The sequence below is a fragment of the Bradysia coprophila genome, unplaced genomic scaffold (genome assembly GCF_014529535.1).
Source record: "Bradysia coprophila strain Holo2 unplaced genomic scaffold, BU_Bcop_v1 contig_151, whole genome shotgun sequence".
In the NCBI taxonomy this organism is placed as follows: domain Eukaryota; kingdom Metazoa; phylum Arthropoda; class Insecta; order Diptera; family Sciaridae; genus Bradysia; species Bradysia coprophila.
Window position 1 is genome coordinate 3,280,635 of NW_023503423.1, and position 26,085 is coordinate 3,306,719.

Sequence of the window (26,085 nt, forward strand, 5' to 3'; positions counted from 1 at the left end):
ATGAATAAGCTTTACGAATGAATGAAAATGCACTTAAGATAAATAGTGCGCTCCGAGCTAAAAAAATGAATGGTAAGCACAGACGCGAATACAGACGCGTACAGAGGAAAAAGTATATTAACTAAAGCTACACTATTTCAACGTTTCCGAAATAAAAATAATCGATTACCGAATTTTTGAAAGCTGAAATCGCGAGCGAAGCGAGTGAAAATTTTCGTTTGATTACTATTACAAGGCTTTTATTTCTATTTTCTCACCAAAGATCTCGATTCGCTTCCCGTTGTATATTCACCTGTTATCATCAAATCATTTTAATTACTGATTCTTGTTCATTTCCCATTTCGCTTTCTTGCTTTTCAATCAAATCTCGATTGCAAAGACCGATTTTCTGTTTTTTTGGTAGTTTCCCGATTTCTAAGCATTTCTCGATTTCTGGTCATTAACCGATTACAAATTCAAAGTTCCAATGTTCATGGATGCTATAGAGTAGTTCACGGGAACCCGCTCTTTGATCGAAAGCCAAGAGGTAACATATAAGACCTATCTTACTATTCAGTCAATGACTGCTTACTTCCTTCGTTGAGCAAATGAAATAATTTAACAGAAAAAAATACTTTGCCTATTGCGGAAGTAGGTGCGTCACAAGTGGCAACCGTTGAAAAAACAACTGTAAAGAAAGTTGAAGAACACAGAAAATATGTCCTGGAACAAATACATAAGTAAAGCCTTCCTTAAAACGAAATAAATTTTTAAATCCGTTCTTTACACTGTCCTCATCATCGGACATTTGTGATGCATTTCTTTTTGCGTTTCGAAGCTGTTAGCGTCACCACTACCGATATAAGTTCTTTTTGTAAGTGGATAAAGGGACTTGCGTCACACTTCCACTGTAAGTGGTTTTCGGGGCGATAGCATAGGTCATACTCACCTATAATAGGTGACCTATTTAGAGAGCCACGAATTACACCCAAAAACAATTAAAGTTTAAAAACCGAGCCGAAATCTACATCGCAGAGGAAGAATGGCAATCTGAAGTTGGACACCTCCAGATTCGTCTATATGTTTTCACATCTAAATTGATTTGAAATGGAAACAGACACGAGTATTGTGACGACTTTTTTCGGTATATTTATTTACAATTTAATTTTTAAAAAAAATTATTTTATGAATCTGGTTTGACTTGAGACTCCTCGCATTCCTACCGCTCATCTCGCGTTTAATATACAATTTTCACCATCTACATGTGTGTGTTTTGCTCCGTACTCGATTTCCATACATCTCCAGTTTCTGCCGCAGTCTCTGGAGTATTGGCCGATTGTGCTTCTTCTCTGGCATGTTTCTTTTTAACAATGAAATAGAGGAACCTGTGTTGTTTGCGAAAACGTTGTAGAATTTGTTTCCAGCTAAATAAAATGTCCGCGAATTACTTACGCATATATTACTGCGACAACTACTAAACAGACGAAACTGCAGAGGTAGAAAGCGCTTGGCAGTGTTTCCAATGTGTGTTGGTAGATTAAACTGTACACCGACACGAATACGAATTTGGCGAACGCCTCAATGATTCCAATGATCGAAAATATTCGCCCTGCGAAATTTGGAAAGTAATTGATTGATCGATCGACCGGTTAGGCCAATTATTATGTTTTTACCTAATTCAGTACTGTCGACAAACACCGATATTATACTCTTCAAAGTCAATGCTCGTACGCTCACAAACATGTCGATAGTTCTTGCCACATACAACATAGTACTTGTGGCTGCAGCTGTCTGTAAAATCATTCGAGTTGATTAAAAAACTGATGAATTTCTAGTTTTCGTTCATCCAACACTCACGTAAAACAATCGGGAAATGCCCGAGAAAGTTGTTGCCAAAAATCCAACCAATGGATCCGACAAATGGAATAACTTACTCAAACCGCCCACCATTACCATTGTACCTGTATTCCGTTGGTAAGAGAAAGATCGTTTGAATTCGGAACTTTATGTGGTTAATTAACAGTTAACATTACCAGTCAAGGAAATAAAATTTCCGTATGTGGCAAACGGACTGTACTGTAGACCATCCCAATTTAGAACGATACCTGTCGCATACACAAAAATTTATTGAGTCAAAGACAAGTTGAGTGATAGCTTAAACTTTAGGATAGAACCTCAGAGAATTAAGAACCTAAAAGTGCGAGTTCCCTGAGCACTTAATCGTCAAAATCGAACTTACGCGTAAAATTGTATTCATTTGGCTCCTCTCCAAAAGCTGGACCAATGGCTATGAAATACATAATCAACAACAGCCATATAACTTTACGACCATTGTGGGCTCTCTCTCTCAAAATCACTTGAATGCAGCCGACGGCAACAGCTGGATTGAAAAATTCTACAAAGAAATTCTTCTTCAGTGCTGTGATTACAGGTGTGGGTGAGGTGGTTCCGTTTCCGTTCGTCGCAGTGGTGGTCTGCGGTGCCGATTCTTTCAATTCAAAGCCAGGATTATCCGTTCCTTCAGTCGTTCCGTTGCTGACGGCTCCATTGGTTGCTTGTATCTTACTGTGGTCGACTTCTTTTAGTACGAATATGATGTAGAGACATCCCAAAACGTTTATGGGTATGCATAGCAACAGTAATTCTGAATGGGGATATTTTGAAATATTAGAGTGAGATGTATGCGCTAGGGCGTATCGAATTTTGAGAATTTTAAGGGTCGCGATAGCCTGTATGCGGAAAACGTAGATCATTGAAAACTAAGTCCAGGCATATGGTTGATGGATCCGAAGGTGCCCGGGAAGAAGTCCCCCCGGACGACTTTAACTTTCAAATGGTCATAACTCGGAAAGTTAAGAGTAACACCGAATTCTTAAATATTTTGTAAAAGAGTTCAGCTACTGTTATGGAATATTATGTGCACTTACTGGCCAATGTTACCTCGACTCAGCAACACCGGTTACATTGTCTGCACTGGCTTCGTGGGCGACGTGGGTACACTTAAAAAGTCCATTCATTATTGTTGAAAAAGTGGTTTCGGATGGATCGCCGACCGGGACAACGCCTAGTGTACTGGTAGTACTCGACCTCCTCTACAACCTCATGCCAAAAGCTAAAGTTAATAATTTGTCTCTCAGGAAATAAAAGTCAAAAACGAAAATGTCGAACTTTCGATGTTAGAAAACCTCGACAGACACACCTTTTGGACCATCGGTTTCTTTGGCAGTTTTGTAGAGTTTTTAACGCTCTACATCCTGCTAGAACATTGTTTTCAAAAATACTCTTAACTTTCCGAGTTATGACCATTTGAAAGTTAAAGTCGTCCGGGGGGACTTCTTCCCGGGCACCTTCGGATCCATCAACCATATGCCTGGACTTAGTTTTCAATGATCTACGTTTTCCGCACACAGGCTATCGCGACCCTTAAAATTCTCAAAATTCGATACGCCCTAGTATGCGCGGATGGCATAAAGACTCTAAGCAAGATAATGAATTTGCGTTAGTCAGTAAGACGTCTCTTTAATTGTACGTACTAACATATCCTAAAGTTTGAAATAGAATTCCGCTAAATGGAAGAGAAACAACAGGAATTAAGGGGACGAAAACGGCGAAAATGCCAAATCTGAAATAAAGGAGAGAAAACTTGGTCAAATTCCGAACATCGAAATATATAGGTGTCCCGCATCAAAGTGCTATCATTACCGAAAAGTTCTGTCTTTTTCCTCAGTCATTTCGGTTAAATAGCTGTACACGCCCATCAACATTAAATTTTGTCCACCGCCCATAGCTGGCAACAATTTACTTAAAATCATATTGAATTCAAGCGGCAATTGTTTCTGCAAATCGATTACATTAGTGTCCAATGCTTTAAAACAAAATACTGTCCTCGGCTGGGCAATCAATTTGACTCACCATAAAAATTGCTGATATGAGCAGGACAAATAAAGATGCGGTCTCGCCAATCAACGGCAATAACATGCACGGTTTTCGTTTTCCTTTTTTGTCACTCCATCCTCCGGCAAACAGAATCATCAAAATGCCAAAGACCGTGTCTGAAATTTGGTGAGTAGAAGAATTGATTTTGAATTAATTTGAATTTGAATTATAACTTGTTGGTGTGGCGGTTAAACGGCGTGCACAAACCATTCAACTTGAGAAAGGTTAGGGGTTACTCTGTTATCAAAATAAATTTAGAATATTCCGAACGATGATAGCTCGATAAGTTCATAATTATAATTATCGAATCAATTCGACGTCTTGTGATGTAAATAAGTGTGTTAAACCAGATTGATCCAAATTCAATTTACTTCGATTAGCTGTTTCATTAGCATACGTTCTGGCATTATGTAAAATAGAATATGCAATATTTCATCGCTTTTATTTATGTAATCACTGTGGATGACACACCCGACTGCAAAAGGTCCGTCTAGCTAGAGCCATTATATTTTAAATGAGATCGCCAAGATTTTGGTGGTTTCTTTCTCGAATCTTTCAACGCAAACATACACACTCTCCTCAGGAGTGGATGTACGTTTGCTTAAGAGTGATATCGCCAAAACTTGAACCAATTTGAAAACAATGGTTCGGCGATCCAGGCAAGCTATAGCTCTGCAACGCTGCGCATCTCTGCTTTACAATAAACCTATATTCGTAGCAAGCAATTGAGTTTCTGTTAATTTTGTGAAGTCAAAGAAATGAGGTTTTCCACCTTCTACGAAGAAGGAGGAAAGCAACATTTTCAAGACCAATGATCGCGCGGTTCAGGACAATTTCGAGCTGAACATGTAATTTTGATTTAGTTTATTTCATTCCCATCGCTCCAGCCTGTTTGAAGACCAAAAACAAGTTGAAAACACTGAAAAATATGGGTCTCCTGGAGCGACATTTTACTTCAACTAACTTTATGGCTTGCAACAGAATTTATCTGGGGTTTTTTATACGTGGAATGAAAGAGGGTAAGTCCAGCTACAACACCCTATAGTCAGTTCCGCGGATAAATTCTGTTGCAAGCCAGTAGCACTGACCAAACATTGACCATATTTTGAGTCATAAGTCTAGAACGGGTGGCGGCCCATACCGATGATTATACTCTTTATGAAGGTCTGCCAAAGGCCTATATTCCTACAAATTTTCAACTTTTAGAAACATGTCTATCTTGAGCTATCACAAAAAAAAAGTGTTTTCACCACCCCTTGACATGCTATGACTTTTCAAGAGTTCACTCCGAAAATGGGACACTAACAGAAAAACTAAAAGATCCCTATTTCTTAGAATTGAAAGACGATTCTAACGAGCTATAGCTTGCCTGGATCGCCGAACCATTGTTTTCAAATTGGTTCAAGTTTTGGCGATATCACTCTTAAATCTAATTACTTTGAGGCTTTTAAGCTCAATGAAGTTGTTTTCTCTGGACCAATTTTAACCAAAACTTTGACTGTTATCCACACTGCAAGGTACACACACTGCAAGGTACATTAAAAGTAACGACTGCATCGATAACAGTTGATGGTATCGAGACTATATTCTCGGCATGTTCAATAATAAACTTTTTTAAAGTAATTTGTGGATGCTGTTGGTAGTACAATATACTTGATATCCAGAAAGTTCATATTTTAAGACTAACAGTGCGGTTCAATCGTTGAATGGAGTTTTCTAAGTATTCGGTTCCCAGATTCTTCGAATCACAAAAATTTGAAAATTTGTTTTTGAAAATGAGCTAGCAAGGGTCGCTTTAAGATTTTCTATCATTTTTCACAGACTATTGGCTGAACAAGTTTAGAAATTCTCTCACGTCTTCATTCAATCGAAACCCGAACCAGTGTGAGATGTACATCAAATTCTATGCCGCAAAATACTCATCATTGTTGGGAAAACGATAAATAAAAAATAGAATAAATAGAAAACGAAAGTACGTGGTTTTTGATTTGGAAACCACGCCATGGAAGGGTATGTAACGTAACAGTGTGGTAATTTTTTCAAAAACCCTCAATGTCGTTTACTGTTTCTTTAAATTCAAGATTTGTCCCTGTAGGCCCTGAAGCAAAATTTCATAAACGACGACTTTGTAATGACTACTTAAGTTGACTACATTGTTTTCAAACTTTGATATCTTGGGATGCATAGATGCACTCAAAACAACAGTCTAACAACAGTTTAAAACATGAAATGGCTGTACCTAGATTTGATTAGAGTTTTGGAAGAAGCCTCCCCTTCAATTGGAAATACGAACTTAGATCAAAGATCCTTTCTTCCCTACTCCCTGATATTACTACTCTTCTATCAGAGTCGTTAAGGCATTTGCCATCTGATGATGGTAAACCTGAGTAAAGTGGACAATACCTATGGATGTACCCAAGTGACGAATGAACCGAGAAAAACCTATGAGAGAATTATGTAATATGGACAGCAATTTCCACGTTTTAGCCTTTGTCCACGTAAAGGGGCTTTGCATTTATCACTCAATAATTGCTTTCATCATTCGACCTGTTCTTTTGCATCCGTGTGCGTAAAACATTTCTCCCAGAGGCATTCAAAACTATAGTCATTCAACCAAAGAGTTAATAGACCGAGAGCCAACATGCATATCAGTCGCGGAAAATGCGGAAAACTTTGTTCTATTTTTCCCTAGGCGATCCCTAACGAGTGTTCAAAAAATTTACAAAGTTTGGACTTTTGCGTCTCATACGATGTGAACTTAGGAACCTTTTTTCAAAGCTTCAGAATACCCCCGTACAACATGTACAACATGTATGATTATGGAGAATATGGGCAAATTCAAGAAACTATAGGAAAATGTTTTCCCAACAATAGTCCTTGATATCTCCGCCGGCACAGACCGTTGAAAATCCGACTTAGAAACAAAACCTCGAATTGCATTTGAACTCTTTAGAAAATATATTCGGTAACTTTAGGTGAATAGATTCATAAAGATTAGGCCCTGATTTAGATTTTCTACGATGCGTGCCAGCCGAGATGTACAGCAAATAGACCTAACCCAGGCTCAGATATTGTCTATGCGGTGTTTAAGTGGAGCGAGATAGAAAATCAACTAGGGGTCTGCTGTCATCGACAATACAAAAGAATCTGACAGCAGATCCCGAGATGGAACAATTGGTTGTCGTTTCGCCATCTCTCTCACTTAAGAGTGATATCGCCAAGACTTCAGGTGATTGGGGAACAAGCGGTCTCCGATTTTAATGAGTGATAGCTCATTCGATTCGTCGTTTAATTCTAGCGAACACGTATCTGCCATTTTTTTGAAAAAAAATTTACTTTCTGTGAAAAGCGTTCAAAAGTGAAGACATGTCAGAGGGTAACGAAAACAGTTTTTTGGCAATAACTCAAGAAACAATTATTTTAAATTATTGTAATGATGTACGAATGTCGGCCTTGGAAAGACCTACAGGTAGAGTATACGCACAGCTTGGTGCGAGTATATCCGCGAGAGTTATTACTAATAATATAGTGAATGTTCGGAGAGTCCGCCTTCTCTGCAGCTTCTATGTTCCGCGGAACTGAGTATGAAGTGTTGTAGCTGGCCTCACCCACTATCGTCCCACATATAAATGAAACCAGTACTTTTGTGCTGCAAGCCTACCGAAGTCTTATAAAAAAAGTTGGTGCCAAAATGCAGATTTTTTCCTTCTTTCTGTACGCCCAATTGCTGACACAGCGTCTGGAACGCTTCTACGGGAATAATTTCATATAGTCTACCATTCTGTTTCCTTATACGCTTCGCTATGTCGCGAACATAGATCGTTACAACATATCCAGTTAGTAATTCGAGTGAAAAATTATTAAATTTTTCTAAGCGGATTTTAGTCAAATAAAGTGTTAGCGTGTAGGGCATGATCTCAGGACTCCGGAAGAATAATTAGTTTTTTATGTGGAACAATATTTGCTACGGGATGGGAGTTCGGAAAACCATTTGCTCTCAGTTGATCATATCGTTCCGGAGTCCTAAGATCATGCGCTATACGCTAACACTTTATTTGACTAAAATCCGCTTAGAAAAATTTAATAATTTTTCACTCGAATTACTAACACTGGATATGTTGTAACGATCTATGTTCGCGACATAGCGAAGCGTATAAGGAAACAGAATGGTAGACTATATGAAATTATTCCCGTAGAAGCGTTCCAGACGCTGTGCCAGCAATTGGGCCCACAGAAAGAAGGAAAAAATCTGCATTTTGGCTCCAACTATTTTTACAAGACTTCGGTAGGCTTGCAGCACAAAAGTACTGGTTTCATTTATATGTGGGACGATAGTGGGTGAGGCCAGCTACAACACCCCATACTCAGTTCCGCGGAACATAGAAGCTGCAGAGAAGGCGGACTCTCCGAACATTCACTATATTATTAGTAATAACTCTCGCGGATATACTCGCACCAAGCTGTGCGTATACTCTACCTGTAGGTCTTTCCAAGGCCGACATTCGTACATCATTACAATAATTTAAAATAATTGTTTCTTGAGTTATTGCCAAAAAACTGTTTTCGTTACCCTCTGACATGTCTTCACTTTTGAACGCTTTTCACAGAAAGTAAATTTTTTTTCAAAAAAATGGCAGATACGTGTTCGCTAGAATTAAACGACGAATCGAATGAGCTATCACTCATTAAAATCGGAGACCGCTTGTTCCCCAATCACCTGACGTCTTGGCGATATCACTCTTAAACACTCTATTGAGTGATGCAAGAAGATTCAAATCGCGGCCATATGACGGACTGATATATGCAGGTGAGCTCTCGGTCTACAATACCCGTCTGTAAACATTTTGCTCAGTCGAATGAATTTCGTCGTGACTGAAACAAATGTATGGAACCAACCAATGAACAATTAGTACTTATTAGTATACTTATTGTCGTTCTACTCGATGCGATTCAATTAAGCTTCTATTCACTATTCGCATTGAAAAAGCTGTCTTTATTACCAGTGATAATAAGTCTTCGTATCACTCATATATATGGGTGTCTGTCATATGATTGTTCTCCAGTGCTTTTCATTAAAAGAAATGTTCAGAAATAGTAACAGGCAATATCCGTTGCTTGTTCTTGATGTCTTAAATGATAAATTAACTTTTACAAGCAGCAAAAAAAAACTGTTCAATTAATTGAAGGAAAAATTCCGAATATTTCTAAAGAATGTAAAGGCCATAGTTGGCTTAACATCCAGCCAAATTCGATAATATTATTAATAACAATACAGAATAAAAAAACATCTTCGTCTAAACATGTTTTTTTAGCCAAAAAATCTGAAATAATGACCAAGTCATTAAGTGATGTCATTGAGAAACACGTTCGGTATTCGAAAGAAGAAGTATATCGGATTTTGAATTGGTTAAAATTGGAAATTTGTTTATAAAACTGACGATGCGTAACAATATAAAAAGATAAATTGATTTTGTCAAGCTTACCGAACGGAGAAGTGTAAACATTTAGTGCTGAGTCGAGAATTTGACTGTCGATTTCGGCTTTGCACACCTGTTCTTCCAGATCACTTTTCGTTTCCGAGATATTCAAATTAATCAATTCACTGCCATTATAAGCTTTGATATAAGACGAATTGTACATGAGATCATGGTCCAATTCGATAGTTCCATTCGTATCACTCTTTCTGCTTCGAACTTCCACACAATCGATACTATTGATAGACTTATCAATCATGTTGTCACACACCAAATCGGAATAGCCATAGTTAACGCGACACGACTAGAAATTTACGAAAGAATTTTCTTTTTAGAATCCGGAAATTGCATCGACAGACAAAAATTAATTTAAGAGTCATGTCGCCAAGACTTCAGGTGATTGGGGAACAAGCCGTCTCCGATTTTAATGAGTGATAGCTCGTTGGATTCGTCTTTTTCGTTTTTTAAAGAAAAAGTGAAAGACACGTGTTTCCTAGAATTGAAAGACGAATCCAACGAGCTATCACTCATTAAAATCGGAGACCGCTTGTTCCCCAATCACCTGAAGTCTTGGCGATATGACTCTTAAAAAAAATCCAAAAATGAAATGAGGCCACAAACTTTTTCCAATGACAAATTCTCAACGGCAATATACAGTAAGCAGGAGGGAAGAATCCAGCAAACCATCACCGGTTCGATCGACACAAAGTTCCATGCTTTTTTTATCCAATTCATGCTCGACTCCGAACTATCGCCTTCTATTATCGTTGGTAATGTGGTGTCTACTGATGGCTCTTCACCACGACTTTGAAATGTTGTTGTTGACTTGGTGTTTATTGTAGCGAAAATATAGTTCTTTAACGACATTCTCACATATTATTATGAAGATGATCGTGTGTATACCAAACGAGAATCGTACAGATGTATAGATGCACAGTCGATTCTCTTTTTTTTATCTTTCTTTAATTTGCCTAAGTCTTAAAAACTTGATTTTTTATTAAATATGCTTTAACATTCGTTAAAAAGAAATATCCCAGCGGGAAGATGCGGGAAAAGGCAATAAAAACGCATAAGATTCTATTCAGTACAATTAGGCCGTGTGTCACCGCACATTCTTTAAAAGAATAAAAAAATTCTCAAATAAGTTGTCATTTTTAGTCCGAACATTTCTGACAATAAACTTGATGTAAGCCTACACGCCAAATTTTCCAATTTTCAACAAACTAATCCTCGCCGAGTTAATACTGCAAAATACGAATACGACACACAATTTGTGACTTGGACTTTGCCAAACAAAAACAAATTGACAATATAATAGCATTTCAGTTGATCGCTAACAAAAATCGAATACACACAACATTGTCCTACAAGTTCACCACACTAATTTTAACTGAAAGCCAGACTTCCACTTCCAAGGTCTTTAGGCAATATATACCTTGCGCTTTGCGTATTTGTGGGGAACATGCAAAAGTTCATCACAGTAGGCTATTGAACCCACTAAAATCTAATTTTAAATCGCTAGAATAACTCCATAAATCTAAATGTGATACTAAGAAACCACGTGTTTCAATAAGTCCTGGTAGCGATCCTGAAGACATGGACCTAATCTTTTTGGGCTGAACGGCGTACTTTCGTTCACTTTTCCAAGCCCTCTCAAGAAATATCACTAAATAACTAAAGAAATCCAACATTACATCTACATTACACATTACATTACACATTGCACATTACATTACATTACATTGTAATGTAATGTAATGTAATGTAATGTAATGTAGCGTTACAAACTGCATCTTTGATTTCTGAAGCCAATCGGCGAGATAACATTTTTTGGTTTGCGAACTTTTAAAGTACTCACAAAAGTTCACCAAAGTGCGCTGCTGAACCCAGAAAAAGTTGGGTATTAGTAGCTAGATTCGCTCACTGAACCTTGCAATATTACGTAATATTACGTAATATTGCAAGGTTCAGGGAGCGAATCTAGCTACTAATACCCAACTTTTTCTGAGTTAAGCCCGACTGTCTAGATTCGCTCCCTGAACCTTGCAATATTACGTAATATTACGTAATATTGCAAGGTTCAGTGAGCGAATCTAGCTACTAATACCCAACTTTTTCTGGGTTCAGCAGCGCACTTTGGTGAACTTTTGTGAGTACTTTAAAAGTTCGCAAACCAAAAAATGTTATCTCGCCGATTGGCTTCAGAAATCAAAGATGCAGTTTGTAACGCTACATTACATTACATTACAATGTAATGTAATGTAATGTGCAATGTGTAATGTAATGTGTAATGTAGATGTAATGTTGGATTTCTTTAGTTATTTAGTGATATTTCTTGAGAGGGCTTGGAAAAGTGAACGAAAGTACGCCGTTCAGCCCAAAAAGATTAGGTCCATGTCTTCAGGATCGCTACCAGGACTTATTGAAACACGTGGTTTCTTAGTATCACATTTAGATTTATGGAGTTATTCTAGCGATTTAAAATTAGATTTTAGTGGGTTCAATAGCCTACTGTGATGAACTTTTGCATGTTCCCCACAAATACGCAAAGCGCAAGGTATATATTGCCTAAAGACCTTGGAAGTGGAAGTCTGGCTTTCAGTTAAAATTAGTGTGGTGAACTTGTAGGACAATGTTGTGTGTATTCGATTTTTGTTAGCGATCAACTGAAATGCTATTATATTGTCAATTTGTTTTTGTTTGGCAAAGTCCAAGTCACAAATTGTGTGTCGTATTCGTATTTTGCAGTATTAACTCGGCGAGGATTAGTTTGTTGAAAATTGGAAAATTTGGCGTGTAGGCTTACATCAAGTTTATTGTCAGAAATGTTCGGACTAAAAATGACAACTTATTTGAGAATTTTTTTATTCTTTTAAAGAATGTGCGGTGACACACGGCCTAATTGTACTGAATAGAATCTTATGCGTTTTTATTGCCTTTTCCCGCATCTTCCGGTAGATAGATAGATAGGTATCTCTCTTGTAACGCAGCTTTGCTATACATAAACATACAATTTTTATGATCGTTTTGCTGCATAAGTTGTGTATATAATGCACAACATCTCTGATTTCTAAGTTGATTTTCTTGCTGTTTATTTGACTGCGATTTTTTTTACAAACATGTGATGATGATGTTCTACCGGATAAAGTTGCTGAGATAATTATTATCAGGAATGTAGGGACTGGCCGTAAATCGATTCCGTTCGACCTTGTAGCGGTTAATTGTTTTTTTGTGTGTAGAAAATCTAAACATCAGAATTTTGTTGTAGGTGGCTTGAAGAGATGTAAACACTCAAAATATCGTAAGAGTGCCACTAGAATTTTACGGTGGCGGACTATATATTCACGCATAATAATCGTCAGGAACAATGTCTGAACGATATTGTTCCTGACGATATTATCGTTCTAAAAAATTTCATGGAGATTTTTAGTTTTCTGTACGATAAATATCGCCCTGAAAGTGTTATACCGTCGTGGACGATATTATCTTCCAACAGAACGATAATATCGCCCTGGGCGATATAATAGCCCGGATGTTTGAGTAGATTAATTCTGCTCGGGGGCTCAGACTGCAATAATAACATCGTTTCACGGGTTGCACAAAACTTAAATAGGCCACCTTTGATCCATCCAGCCCTTTCGGAGAACCGGCACTCATGGCCGTGCGGGACCAATTTGAGTACAGATTGTTATCGCAACGGATAGAGGGACTAATTCGTCTTAAAATGGCTTCCCTTGACAACCTGACCACGTAGCCACAGCCAGCTAAAGTCGAAATTTTGACATTTTTAAATCGTGACATGGCCAAGATGAAGAGAGTTTGAAACGCTTTGAATGGCGATATTGGTAGAGGATTCCATGCACTGTTAAACGCCGAGAATGTATTTTACAAAATTTGTCTGAATTGTACAATATTTGAAAAATGTTATTTTCACCATCCTCGACGAAACTTGAACTCCTCTGTAATACAGAGGTAGACCCTTCTTGCTACAAAATAATAATCAGATAATGTCTGATCAGCCTGCAAGCTAAGCTTTACAACGATACCAAACTTGCCATACCAGCCTCACAATAAGTACCTGTTACGACGTTTTGTTTGCAGCAAGGTCACTCTACGACGAAACTTTCAATTTATCATCTATCTTCAAGTGCCCGTTCCGTTAGGATGAGTGGAAAAAATAAGTGGTTTAAGTTATATGAAAGCATTTTTTACAATGGTTACGTGTGTCTGTAGTCGGTTAAAGCTGTACGTACATACAAATGTACATGAACCGATCAGTATTTGGCATTTAAAGAAGAAAGCCACACGTTCACAAGGACAGTGGTGCTATAAATCTTATAAAATTGTAGCTTACACACTGTGATCAGACGATCAGACGAATAAGAATCGAAAACATCTAGTGAAATTTTCGATACAACTGTATGAAGGACTTTGATTTGTATGTCAGGTCTTCGATTGAGTAAAATAAGTCGTCAGCCTCAGGTAGTTCTATTGTTTGGGGTACAAGGTATCAAATTACAGTCCAGGAATTTTAATATACGATGTCTGATCACTATATGCAGGCATTGCATTTTATGTATTTGATGATCCCTAGATGGGATGAATATTGTTATATTAGAAAAAACGAAGTGACTATTTGCACCCGAGTGCAAATAGTCAATATGAACACTATTTGCACCCGAGTGCAAATAGTCAATATGGACACTATTTGCACCCGGGTGCAAATAGTGAATATTAACGCTATTTGCACCCAACTTTTTAAAACTATCGGAAATAATAAAAAAATCATTGTTAGCAAGCTGTACGAATTATATTATCGAAAATGCTACTCGCACAATTCGCTGCAAATTGTATAAACAAAGTGTCTGGTTGGATCCAACTGAATTCTATAACTTCAACAAACTGTGTAAGGAAGGACTTTTGTTTGTTGCTACTGAGATCATCCTTCTACAAACTTTGTAAGAAAGGAGTTTGGTTCGTTCCTACTGAATTCATTCTTCTAGAAATTGTGTAAGGAATGAGTTTGGTTTGTTCCAACTGAATTCATCCTTCTACAAACTGTTGGTTCGTCCCTACTGAAATCATCTTTCTACAATTTGTCTAAGGAGATTAATTTATTCCTGAATTCTTCCATCTACCAACTGTTTGTAAGAGAGGAGTTTGGTGTGGTCCAAATGAGTAGCCTTTGTCAAAATGCACTACATTTAGCTGCCCTTCTGAGACCTTGGGGAAATGCAATTTCCACAAAGCGTCGAAAGAAAAAATATTGATTATTTTTGTTTTGTCACAATTAAACGTAATTCACTGGAATTATTTTCTTGACAAATCTAGCGAAATGAAATTTTTGTTTGAAAAACATGTTTTTTGTTAGTCGAAGCGAAGGAATAGTCAATGTATGAGCTATTTGCAGTCGAATGGTCTGTTAACATTATGAAATATGATTTCACGCCGCGCGAAATCATATTTCATAATGTTAACAGACCATTCGACTGCAAATAGCTCATACATTGACTATTTACACCTGAGTGCAAATAGCGTACATATTGACTATTTGCACCCGAGTGCAAATAGTGTTCATATTGACTATTTGCACCCGCCACCTGCAAATAGTAACCATATTCACTATTTGCACCCGGGTGCAAATAGTATCCATATTGACTATTTGCACTCGGGTGCAAATAGTGTTCATATTGACTATTTGCACCCGAGTGCAAATAGTGTTCATATTGACTATTTGCACCCGCCACGTGCAAATAGTATCCATATTCACTATTTGCACCCGGGTGCAAATAGTATCCATATTGACTATTTGCACTCGGGTGCAAATAGTGTTCATATTGACTATTTGCACTCGGGTGCAAATAGCATCTGCCACAAGCCACTTATCTAATTAGTATGAGAATAATTAAATGCAGAAAAAGACGTGTCATAATAGCGAATTATAAGCAAAATGAAAGTTGCGTTTTTTACCGCTGTCGGCACAGGTACATCATCATTTCATTTTGATAACTAATAGGGCAGTGTCGATAAGTTCAAAGGGTATCAAGTCAACAACTGCTTCAAATCCTCCCAAAAACACTTCTAAATTCATTCTTACAAGAAGAGGGCCACGATTACAGACTCAACGTTGACACGTTAGAATACAGTTCTGGCAGTTTTTTTTTTGAGATATTGAAGCAGTTGACATGTCAGAGACGGTGTAATTTCAGCATGAATTTGCCTCAGTTGCTTTTCAGATGATCCAAACAAACAATCAAAACTGTTTACATTTGTTTATACGTTTGAAGCTGCTACAGACACGTGCGTGGTAGTGGTAAAACTGTATGAAGACGTATCAACAGTTTTGGTTGTATGTGTGGATCAGCTCAAAAACAGCTGCAGCAAATTCATGCTGAAATTTCACTGGCTATGACTGTAAACGTGTCTTTGAAATGCGAAACTCCATAGCTAGACTATGTACCTTTTCTGTATTCACGTGTTGATCCATAGCACTGCTACTAGCACGAACATGGAAAATATTCGGAGGCTGTTGAAATCACAGTAGGCACTGCGTTTCTGTTATGACTTGTTTTCGTTGTATGAGTTAAAACCGTTAAAACATACAATACAAACAATCTCAAGCGGTAGCTCGTATCACTAAAGCCTCCAAATTTGACACTTGTCAATTCAGTGTTCATGCTAGTAGCAGTGCTGCGGTTGATCCCACTGTAAATCCACACCATACGTCTGTCCTTCTTTTGTTTGAATATTTATTTAACAGAAACGTTGCAATTTAAAAGCAGCTGAGCAATATAAACACTCTCCCACAGTGTATCTACAGATTTACTCGACAATTGGAACTCACTATTTATTTGGATTTATTTTTAAGACTACTAAACAGGCTTCAACTACCGGATGAACAAGAAACGTTTCGCAGAAACAGCAAGAAAAATCACTTATTTTCGAAAACTTTTTTTTTTACTTTTCTTTCACTTTTATGGGTTTCCGATTTTCACTATAACATTAAGAACAACCTTAGTAAGACTTTGTTTTGAAAACTTTTTTAAAAACCAATTCGGTTTCTCATCACAAAATCACAGATATTTCGACAGATTGGTGCCTAACAACACTACTTTATAGAATAGCAAATCAATATCGTTTTCCCGATGCACAATTTTTCATCCGAGAATTACTGAAAACATTTTTGGAATTTTTGGTAAAATTTCTTTCCACAGGTAAATCACCTTTTCAACGGTCCGCTTCAAACTAAAAATTACGGTTTTCGTTAAATTAAATTCAATTTAAGCTAAACTGCTATTATCGATTGAGAACTAAACACGTTTTTAATATAATCAGTCGGACTCTATTCGATACGAACTAACCATAGAGATTCACCTTTCCTACTACGAGTTGTTATTCGAATATTTTGGAGGTGTGTAATGTCGTACACGAAAACACTGTATGGATCAAGCAGTTAAAAACCACCAATTAAGTGGATATGTTAACCTCGACTTTAGGAACAGCAACAGAGGTCTTGTTTTGTTGCACTCACTGAATTCTTCTTTTGAGTTTTACTACAAAGCTTTACAACGAATAATGCAGGTTCGACGTAAATGAACATTTTCGCCCCAAAAACCACAAATATTTGAATGAGACAAAAGAATGAACTGCAGGTTATCCATAAACATAATATTAATGTGTAGAGACGATGCATAAATATGCAAAGTGTAATGATACGCAGACTTTGTATGTTGGTATAAAAATTGCATGGTGGAGAGAACGATTATATAAAAGGCGATAAAACGCAATATGAAAGTCAGAGAATGATTTTTTTTTGTGGAAACTGGAAAAAAATCCATTTCAAAACCTGTTTGTATAATCACCGCGATATTGCTGATTTTCGGAAAGTTATTTAAAGGTGGCCATCAATCGAATTCAACGAACCATATTAATTTAAAACAAAAAATCAAACTGTACCGTCGTCGTCGCAAATGCATTCAAACTTCTTATACAACTGAAAGCGACTTTTGCCCCAAACATTTAATTTTACAGCAGCGTTGCACTTCTACTGCATTGCTCTGAATTATTTACGTCCATCCAGATATTTGCTTTGTAAAATCGGAAAATATTTGCATTTTTACGTGCATTGGAATAAATCAAGCGACATTTAACGATTTAACATACTGACGACAAGTAGTTTGCCTATCATATCATATACGCCAGATATTAACGAGCTGTTAACATTTTTTCTTCAAAACAACATATTGCGTTACCTGTTGCTTGAAAGTATGCCGAGATAAACAATATGAATACCTGTTTCAACAAACATATTTTACGACGAAACAAAAAATCATTCGAAATTCCTGCAAATGAAATAATTTCAGTTGATTTTTGCGGTTGCACTTTTATCCGTTCAGATGAGAGGTGCTATAAAATTGAGAGCAAATCACCGATCAGGCATGAGCGCCGCCGAAAATAAGCCGCCGATCAAGCCGCCGCCGGCCATTTTTGAGCAAGCCGCGCCGCAGCCGTGCCGGTGCCAAAAACACGGCTCAAGCCGGCTTGAATCGGCTGGAAAATGAAATAAAGATTTCGAAAGGTGAATGGGTGAAATAATTTTGAAAACCGAGATTCCTGTTGATCCTAAGCAGCTCAAGTACATTTTGAATTTTTTTTTTCAAAATTAAGAAAATTTTGAAAATTTTCTTGAATTTTCATGAATTTTCCAGAATGGTATATTACGTCCTCGCTTCTAAGTTTGTTGTTTTGGCAAGTATGACCTTTGCGGAACGAGCCGAAGGCGCACAATCAGTTAATTCACAAATTTGAGAAAACTTTATCGATCTTTGCGAATTTTCTCGATTTTTTTTCTTTTCAATTTTTACTTGATTTTCGTGAGCTTTCGATTTCTTCTCGAAAACCCTTTTCTTACTGAGTTAAATGAGTGTACTGGAGCATGATTTTCCATTTAGTTCAAGTTTTGAGGCAATAAAACTTGACGTGTTAGTGAACCTTAGACTTAGAGACTTGCTTGTAACAAGACCAGTTCCACTTGCACTCTGAACAACCTAATCTACCTACATTTTCGCTTTCCGTACAATTTCATTTTCATGCTTACTAGTTCATTTTCCATGAATTTATCTAAACGTTTTTATTTTGAAAAAAAGTTAAAAGGAACCTCCAGCCGAGCCGTTTTAAGCCGGCTCAAGCCGATTTTTTCGCCGCCGCCGAGAAATTTTTTTCGGCTAGCCGCCGCCGAGGTTTCTCCGTCGGCGCTCAAGCCTGTCACCGATGATTCAACTTTCGCTTTTGCTTTCGCACGAGATTTCGAGATTTCTTTTGTAAACACTGGAGGCACCCGTCTCAAATTTTCATCAAAGTTCCTTGAAAATTTTGATTGAGAGATGCAACACAGCAAAAACCAGTCATTATGAATGGATTCATTCATTCTAGACAAAAACAATTGGTTGTAGTTAGTGTAAGAGAGAACAGAAAAACATAGTCACAGCGCTATTTGAGAGTTGAAAGCATAATAAAGAATGAAAAAGGAAAGGCCTCCCGACAGCATTGGCAATTTTAAGCTCTTTTTTTATACCGAGATGGTCAGTACATTGAAGATCAGTTTAGGTTATTGTGTGGTAGCATATGTGGTAACATACGGTTATGGTACACTTTACCGAATGTTACAACGGCATGTAGTTGAATTCAATTTCTTATCTTGGAATACAGAATTTCAAGTATTTAAAACAAACGATTACAAATGACTTGTTGGCTTCGCCTCGTATCGGTAAAAGTAAAATTTCCATCATTTGTCCCATGTCCCATTGGTAAGTTATGTACTAATTACCTACTTCGAATTACTGATGACTACCGGTAAAGGGAAAATGTTGATCAGTAGTTCTTGTAGGGTAAAACAACCAGTTACGTGCCCGCTTTTATTTTGTTACTAGCCAACGTTTTGTCTCCCTCACTCAATCACGGCCATCACAAGACAATTAACATGAAAGTAGGTGAAATAATCAGGTAGTATTTAAAACGTTGATTCTATAAAGCACAACAATATATTTCGAGCGCAACAACTATATAAGAATTTCAATTATTCACTTGACTGAAAGTCAAGGGTCTTACACCAGAAAATACCATAAAATGTTAGCAACCACTTTATGTTAGAAAATGTATGAAATCTACGAAAAACGTAATTGTTTGTAGCCATCTTTCTTTGTCATGACGATAATTTGAGTAATTCTTTACCGATTTTGATGGTTTTAATCGACGAGGAATTGAATTCCCGAGGTTAAGTTCGAAGATGAGCCTTGTGGTCCTAAGGATCTGGAAACTGTGGTGGCATCTCCACATTATAATATAAATACTTTACCGATCGCACTTGTCATAACTACTATACCGATCTCACATGTTATCATTTCAGCGCTTGCGCTGTCATTCGCATTGTTAGCTATTTAAGATCTGGTTTTATGAAATAAAGATCATTCAACATTGTGGACTCAAACCAAACACTTCTTTAGTTTCCCACAAACTGGTGACCCCGACGTTCAAAAAGTTTAATCCCTTTCGGTGACTTTCAACGTTTGAGCTTTTTTTGGTCGTTAGACGTTTAAAGTAAAATTTACTTTTCAAGTCAACTAAGGAAAATCCTTCGTTCATTCGTAAAACTTTCCTAATTTTTTTTCATTTCATTGCGCACTATGGCCAATGAAGGTGAGACTTCCCCAGTCAACAGTAACTCAATCCATAGGATTCAGCTTAAAATTCCTCCTTTTTGGAAAAGGAATCCCAAGCTATGGTTCCAGCAGCTCGAAGCTCAGTTCGCCACATCTGGCATTACAACTGAAATTACGAAATTCAATCATGTCGTTGGCGTGATTGAAACAGACATTCTGGATTATGTGAGTGACTTAGTCCTCACTCCACCTGCTGCTAATCAGTACCAAGCTGTCAAAAATCGGTTAATCAAGCAATTTTCTGCTTCTGACTACCAAAATATAAAGACTCTGCTTGAAGAACTGACTCTCGGTGACCGCAAACCTAGCGACCTCCTCCGTAAAATGAGAGAGTTGTCTTGTGGTAAGGTTAACGACGAATTTCTTCAAACTCTTTGGCTTCAAAGGCTACCGTCGACCATTCATACAGTGCTCGCCACTAACACGGCCGTACTGGATGAGTTGGTAGAGCTGGCAGATAAGATGTTTGAAGTAACTCAAGCCTCTGCTTCAGTTCAGTCAGTTAAGACAGCATCTACTTTCAAACTCGACGATTTGAATAAAATTGTTCGTAAGCTGGAGAGCAAAATCGATAGTATAAGTAGGAACTATCGTGAGCCTAATAAAAGTAACGAGCAAAAGAAACCAAGTCGATCTTCGACGCCGGTTAAAGCGTCTTCTATCTCAAAGAATTCTGTCATTACCATCAGCGTTATGGTAAAAAAGCTAAACGCTGCAGGACCCCTTGCAGTTGGGTTAACAAACAGTCAAAAAACTAATCGGCCGATCAAATGCGGTAGTTGATCACGGCCCAGCAGTTAACCGCCTTTTTGTTAAAGAAAAAGCTTCTAGCAGAAACTTTTTGATAGACACCGGAGCTGACATCTCCGTCATCCCCGCAAACTCACGAGAACGGCTGAATCCGCCTTGTCTTTTTAAGCTTTTCGCCGCTAATGGCTCAGAAATTAAAACCTTCGGAAGCAAGTTGATCACACTCGATCTCGGGTTACGACGTCCAGTCAAATGGATTTTCGTCATTGCAGACGTGCAATCCCCGATCATAGGCTCTGATTTACTAAAAAAGTACGATCTTCTCGTTGATGTGAAAAACAGCAGACTCGTAGACCAATTGACTAACGTCAAAGTCACAGGCAATAGTATTTTAACGGAAGCTGTCGTTCAGATTAAATCTCTTTCAAACGTCAGTGCATACCATGCCTTGGTACAAGAGTTTCCAGCTCTTTTAGATCTTTCTTCTTTCAAAAGTATAGCGAAGAAACACAATGTTCGGCACAAGATTGTCACAAATTGTCAACCAATTTTTTCTAAGCCCCGAAAAACAGGATTATACTCTGTTGATAATTGATAGTTTAATGTGTTATTCCCCTGACTTAAAGTCTGTTTTGACTTTTGGTGAACTATGGAAGTTCCCTAGCCAATAAAAGAATATTAAAATTTAACGACTGCGGTTCTAGACTGTTAGACGGAGCCTGGTCTACTTTCAAGAAATTCCTCAATAAGTTGTGAGTCGATGACATCGACTCGATGTAGATCAAGCAATTTTTCAAAGAATAAACTCTCCTTCAGAAAATGGGTGGTATCCGTTTAACCATCTTATTGAAAAGAAGCCTTTTCTACTCTGTAATTCTTAACAGATTAAAAAAAAATTGTTTGGTGATGATTGAATGGAATTACCTGAGATTAGGGTCCAAGATAGACTATACTGGTCTAACGATCTAGCTGACTTCTATGTGGAATACTTGTGGAACAAATAAAACGAAAGAAACAAACGACACCCAAAAAAATTGTATTATTATGATGAGATCAGTTTAGAACGGTCTAAATCTCTCTTTCTCATAATTAATTTAATCGCCCAAAACCACTTACAGTGGAGGTGTGACGCAAGTCCTGTTATCCACTTACAAAAGAACTGATATCGATGTAGGTGAGGCTTACAGATTCGACACACAAAAAGATATGCGTCACAAATGGCAGCTGATGTGGAAAGTACGCGAAATTTTAATGAACACAAATTTTACCCGAAAAATTTTAGGAAGGACATTATAAAAAACGAGCCGTCAGAACAGTCGGAGCGTTCGCTGCGACTGAGCCCCGTACGAACCCGTACATCTATTGCGTACGCGACCCTAGTTCGTCGGTCGCCCTACTCTTACCCTAAACCTACTAACCTAAAATTCTTATGAAATGTGCACGTCTTAAAAATTGCGTATAGCGCAATTACGAAGCCCCATACGACGTTCCTTTCAACTGTAACCCAAACTTAAAAATGTTTGCAACAATTTATATTAACCTATATTTACCTATAAATAAACAATTTATAAATGACTGCCGAATTAGATAACGTGAACAATCAATATGAAACATTGGACGAATTGAATACCAAAATCGTCGATACAATAATGGGTTTCATGAAATCCAAATGCAAATCCGTCCAAGGGAAAGAATCAAAACTCAGCAGAGAAACATTAGACCTGATCGCAAGCAGAGCAGAGTTGGTAAAAAACGGAGGACGAGATTCGGTGGAATACCGGAACCTGTCTAAAAGTATCAACAAAGCAAGGAGATCAGATGAAAGAAAATATAATGTCCAATTGGCTCAAAACATAATTGAAGCTAACTGCAATATGAAAGTCCTACGGAGAAAAATGACAAACGCCAAAAAAGAAATCTTCAAATTACGAGACAAAACAGGAACGATCCAAACGGATCGAAATGCGATATTGAATATTGCAACAGAATTTTATGAGAATTTGTTTTCTTCAGCAAGACAGAGTCCAACGGAAGAAACCGAAGATAGACCAATAATAAGAAACGTGGGATCGGAGGATATGCCCGACATAACTGTTGATGAAGTCAAGGCCGCTGTAGCCGAGATGAAAAACAAAAAATCTCCCGGAGAAGATGGTGTTCCAGTGGAAGCCATTAAACTAGGTGGAGACTCCTTATTAAAGGCAATCACGGCTTTGTTTAATCAATGTCTCCAATGGGAAGAAGTACCAGAAGCCTGGGAAAATGCGGTAATTACATTGCTGCATAAAAAAGGAGACATAACAAAGCTGGAAAATTACCGACCCATAAGCCTATTATCAACACTCTACAAGTTGTTTATGAAAATCATTACGAAGAGGAACACTAACAAGTTCGACTTCTACCAACCTGTTGAACAAGCTGCTTTCAGATCTGGTTTCAGCACAAACGACCATTTGCAGGTGATGAGAACGCTTATTGAGAAGTGTCGTGAATACAACATCGACATAGTCTTGCTATTCATAGACTTCGAAAAAGCTTTCGATTCAGTGGAAACATGGTCGATATTGGACGCATTAGATGAATGTAGAGTAGACTCAAGGTACTCCAACACAATTCGATATGTGTACAAAAATGCTACTTCATGTATAAAACTTCATAAGAGCACGGAGAAATTCAGAATTGGCCGAGGTGTAAGGCAGGGTGACACCATTTCACCGAAATTATTCACGGCGATTCTGCAGAGTATTTTTAGGAAGTTAAACTGGAGTAAAATGGGAATAAATATAAATGGAGAGTACCTGAGCAATCTCCGCTTCGCTGATGACATTGTACCAATAGCAGCGAATCTAGGTCAGGCTCAGCTAATGCTACAACAGTTAAGTGAAGAGGCAATCAAAGTTGGCCTCAAGATGAACTTATCGAAAACAAAAGTCATGACCAACATCGGGGACGATAGAGAAATCAAAATTGGTGACACTGTCATTGAACGAGTCGACAGCTATGTATATCTAGGACATAAACTGAAGTTAGGTCTGGACAACCAAACTGCAGAAATAAGACGTAGGATTGGTCTTGCATGGGCAGCGTTCGGAAAACTCAGACTAATTTTCAAAAGCAAAATGAATAATAGTCTGAAACGCAAAGTTTTCGACACTTGTGTCCTTCCAGTGCTCACTTATGGAGCGGAAACGTTAACTTTAACGAAAGCATCCGAAGATAAATTGAGAGTGACACAAAGAGCCATGGAACGGAGTATGCTTGGAATAACACTCAGAGACAGAATGACGAATCAATGGATTCGACAACAAACCAGGGTCGTTGATGTCATGGAAAGAATAGCATCTCTGAAATGGAGCTGGGCGGGACATATTGCAAGAAGGACAGACGAACGTTGGACCAAAAAGATCATGAACTGGCGACCATATAAAAGACGAGCTATAGGTAGACCACCAGAGAGATGGACAAACGGAATTAAGAATATTGCAGGTACAAACTGGCAGCAAATGGCAATGGATCGTACGAAATGGAAAGAAGTTGGAGAGGCCTACATCCAGCAGTGGATAGAAACAGGCTGAAAAAGAAGAAGAAGAAGAAACAATTTACGAATAAATATGCTACTATATAGCTCAAAAGAACTATCTACACCGTTATATAGCTCAATATAGCTGTATATATTTATAAATAGATATCCATATTTGGGATGCTTGAAACACTCCACACACATAACCAATCACTTCCCACTGATCAGTAGCTTTGTAAGTATCATTTTCACCGATTTCTATTGTTTTTACAAAAATCCAAAATGGCGGCCGACGGCCATTTTGTTAGGAGGTAGAAAGTAGTACGGCTGCTTTACATTCAATAATACCTTTCAAACAAAAAAAAATTCATGAAATTCGGTCAAAGTTTACTCGAGATATTAACAAAAAACACCACGTTCACTGTACGGCCGAGTAGCCACATATAAGCTCACTCCAAGAGACCTAGCTCACGGTCCGGTAAACCGAATTTCATGAACTTTTTTTTCCCTGATTGGTACGGTCAATACCTATCTAATAAAGCAAAATCGAAATCCGTTCAAATTTGGCCAACCTACAAGCAAAAACGGCTTGCCACCCTGTATCTAGTTCACACCAAGCAAGCGGTCTAACTAACGAGTCGATCATCCGATTTCCATAAACTTTTTTTTGTCGATCGGTATTGTAAATACCTTTCATTTGACGTATCACTTACATGTGTAGCCTTTGAATGGCCGCAGATATCTTCGGAAAACGTTAAATCACTTATGGGGCCCCAGCTCGGGAGGGGTCGACCCAAAATCGCCCATCTTCGAACTTAGCCTCACTATTTCGACTATCTTTCAGGGATTTTTTTTTTAAATCGGATTTGATTTACTCAAGATATCGACGTGACAGACAGACGGACAGACGGCCCAAATTTTTATTGCTGATTCGTTATCTATGAACATAGGCAAACACTTTGCCCTTACCGTCTGCTTCGAATTCCATCAATTACACACGGCATCGTAATCCTATAAGCCCCTTCGTACTTCGTACGGGGCTAAAAAGTTTGCATTCTTTAAAGCAATATACTTCAAAATTGTAACAATTTTCCTTCCAACATCTGCCACTTGTGACGCATTTTTTTTGTGTTATAAATTTCTTCCTAAAATGTTTCGGGTAAAATTTGTGTTCATTAAAATTTCGCGTACTTTCCACATCAGCTGCCACTTGTGACGCATTTTTTTGTGTGTGTCGAATCTGTAAGCCTCACCTACATCGATATCAGTTCTTTTGTAAGTGGATAACGGGACTTGCGTCACAACTCCACTGTAAGTGGTTTTGGGCGAATATCAGTTCATTTGTAAGTTGTGATTTTTCAAAATTTCATCGCAGACAATAGACAATGATATTGTGCAGTTTGAGCGAAAATATTCTCCTTACAAAAATGTACTTTCTCTTTCTCTTTGATCTGAACCTTTCAGCTTTCATTTGACAAAAATCGAAAATTTGACGAAATTTGAAAATTTGATGAAAATAAAAAATTTGATGAAACTAAAAAATTTGACGAAGCTACGTAAAGACATAAGAAATTCAAATGAGTCCTGTTACGGCAACTCATGTAGGCATGTATACGACTCACACCGCACATGCCCACGAGTTTCTGGAAAAAAAAAAATACTCATACACATCTCTGACAGATGTCACCCATACATTCATGAAAATTCT

The 26,085-nt window shown here is 37.8% G+C and overlaps 1 protein-coding gene across 3 annotated transcripts; it reads right to left on the reverse strand.

The window, feature by feature from the left end:
* Window positions 1-1,124: 1,124 nt before the first annotated feature.
* LOC119074488 (thymic stromal cotransporter protein) lies at window positions 1,125-17,330 on the reverse strand. 3 transcript variants are annotated; one of them, XM_037180637.1, is made up of 11 exons: window positions 17,313-17,330; window positions 9,399-9,693; window positions 3,892-4,031; window positions 3,682-3,815; window positions 3,513-3,601; window positions 2,219-2,623; window positions 2,013-2,084; window positions 1,837-1,940; window positions 1,653-1,770; window positions 1,432-1,588; window positions 1,125-1,364 (listed from the first exon to the last, which is right to left on the reverse strand). In XM_037180637.1, exons 1-11 carry the CDS (start codon window positions 17,313-17,315, stop codon window positions 1,238-1,240), a joined length of 1,644 nt encoding a protein of 547 aa, XP_037036532.1. In that variant the 5' UTR covers window positions 17,316-17,330; the 3' UTR covers window positions 1,125-1,237. The 3 variants fall into 3 exon arrangements, with proteins under 3 accessions (XP_037036532.1, XP_037036531.1, XP_037036533.1); XM_037180636.1 differs by lacking the exon at window positions 17,313-17,330 and adding an exon at window positions 10,011-10,427; XM_037180638.1 differs by lacking the exon at window positions 17,313-17,330 and adding an exon at window positions 9,976-10,082 and having other exon boundaries at window positions 9,399-9,751.
* Window positions 17,331-26,085: the final 8,755 nt, after the last annotated feature.

Coding starts and splice junctions, on each gene's coding strand:
- LOC119074488 (XM_037180636.1), bottom strand. CDS start 10,256: ATGTCGTTAAAGAACTATATTTTCGCTACAATAAACACCAAGTCAACA. Junction 4,032..9,398: donor TGTTTACACTTCTCCGTTCG/GTAAGCTTGACA, acceptor ACCAAATTTCAG/ACACGGTCTTTGGCATTTTG. Junction 3,816..3,891: donor TCATATCAGCAATTTTTATG/GTGAGTCAAATT, acceptor ATCGATTTGCAG/AAACAATTGCCGCTTGAATT.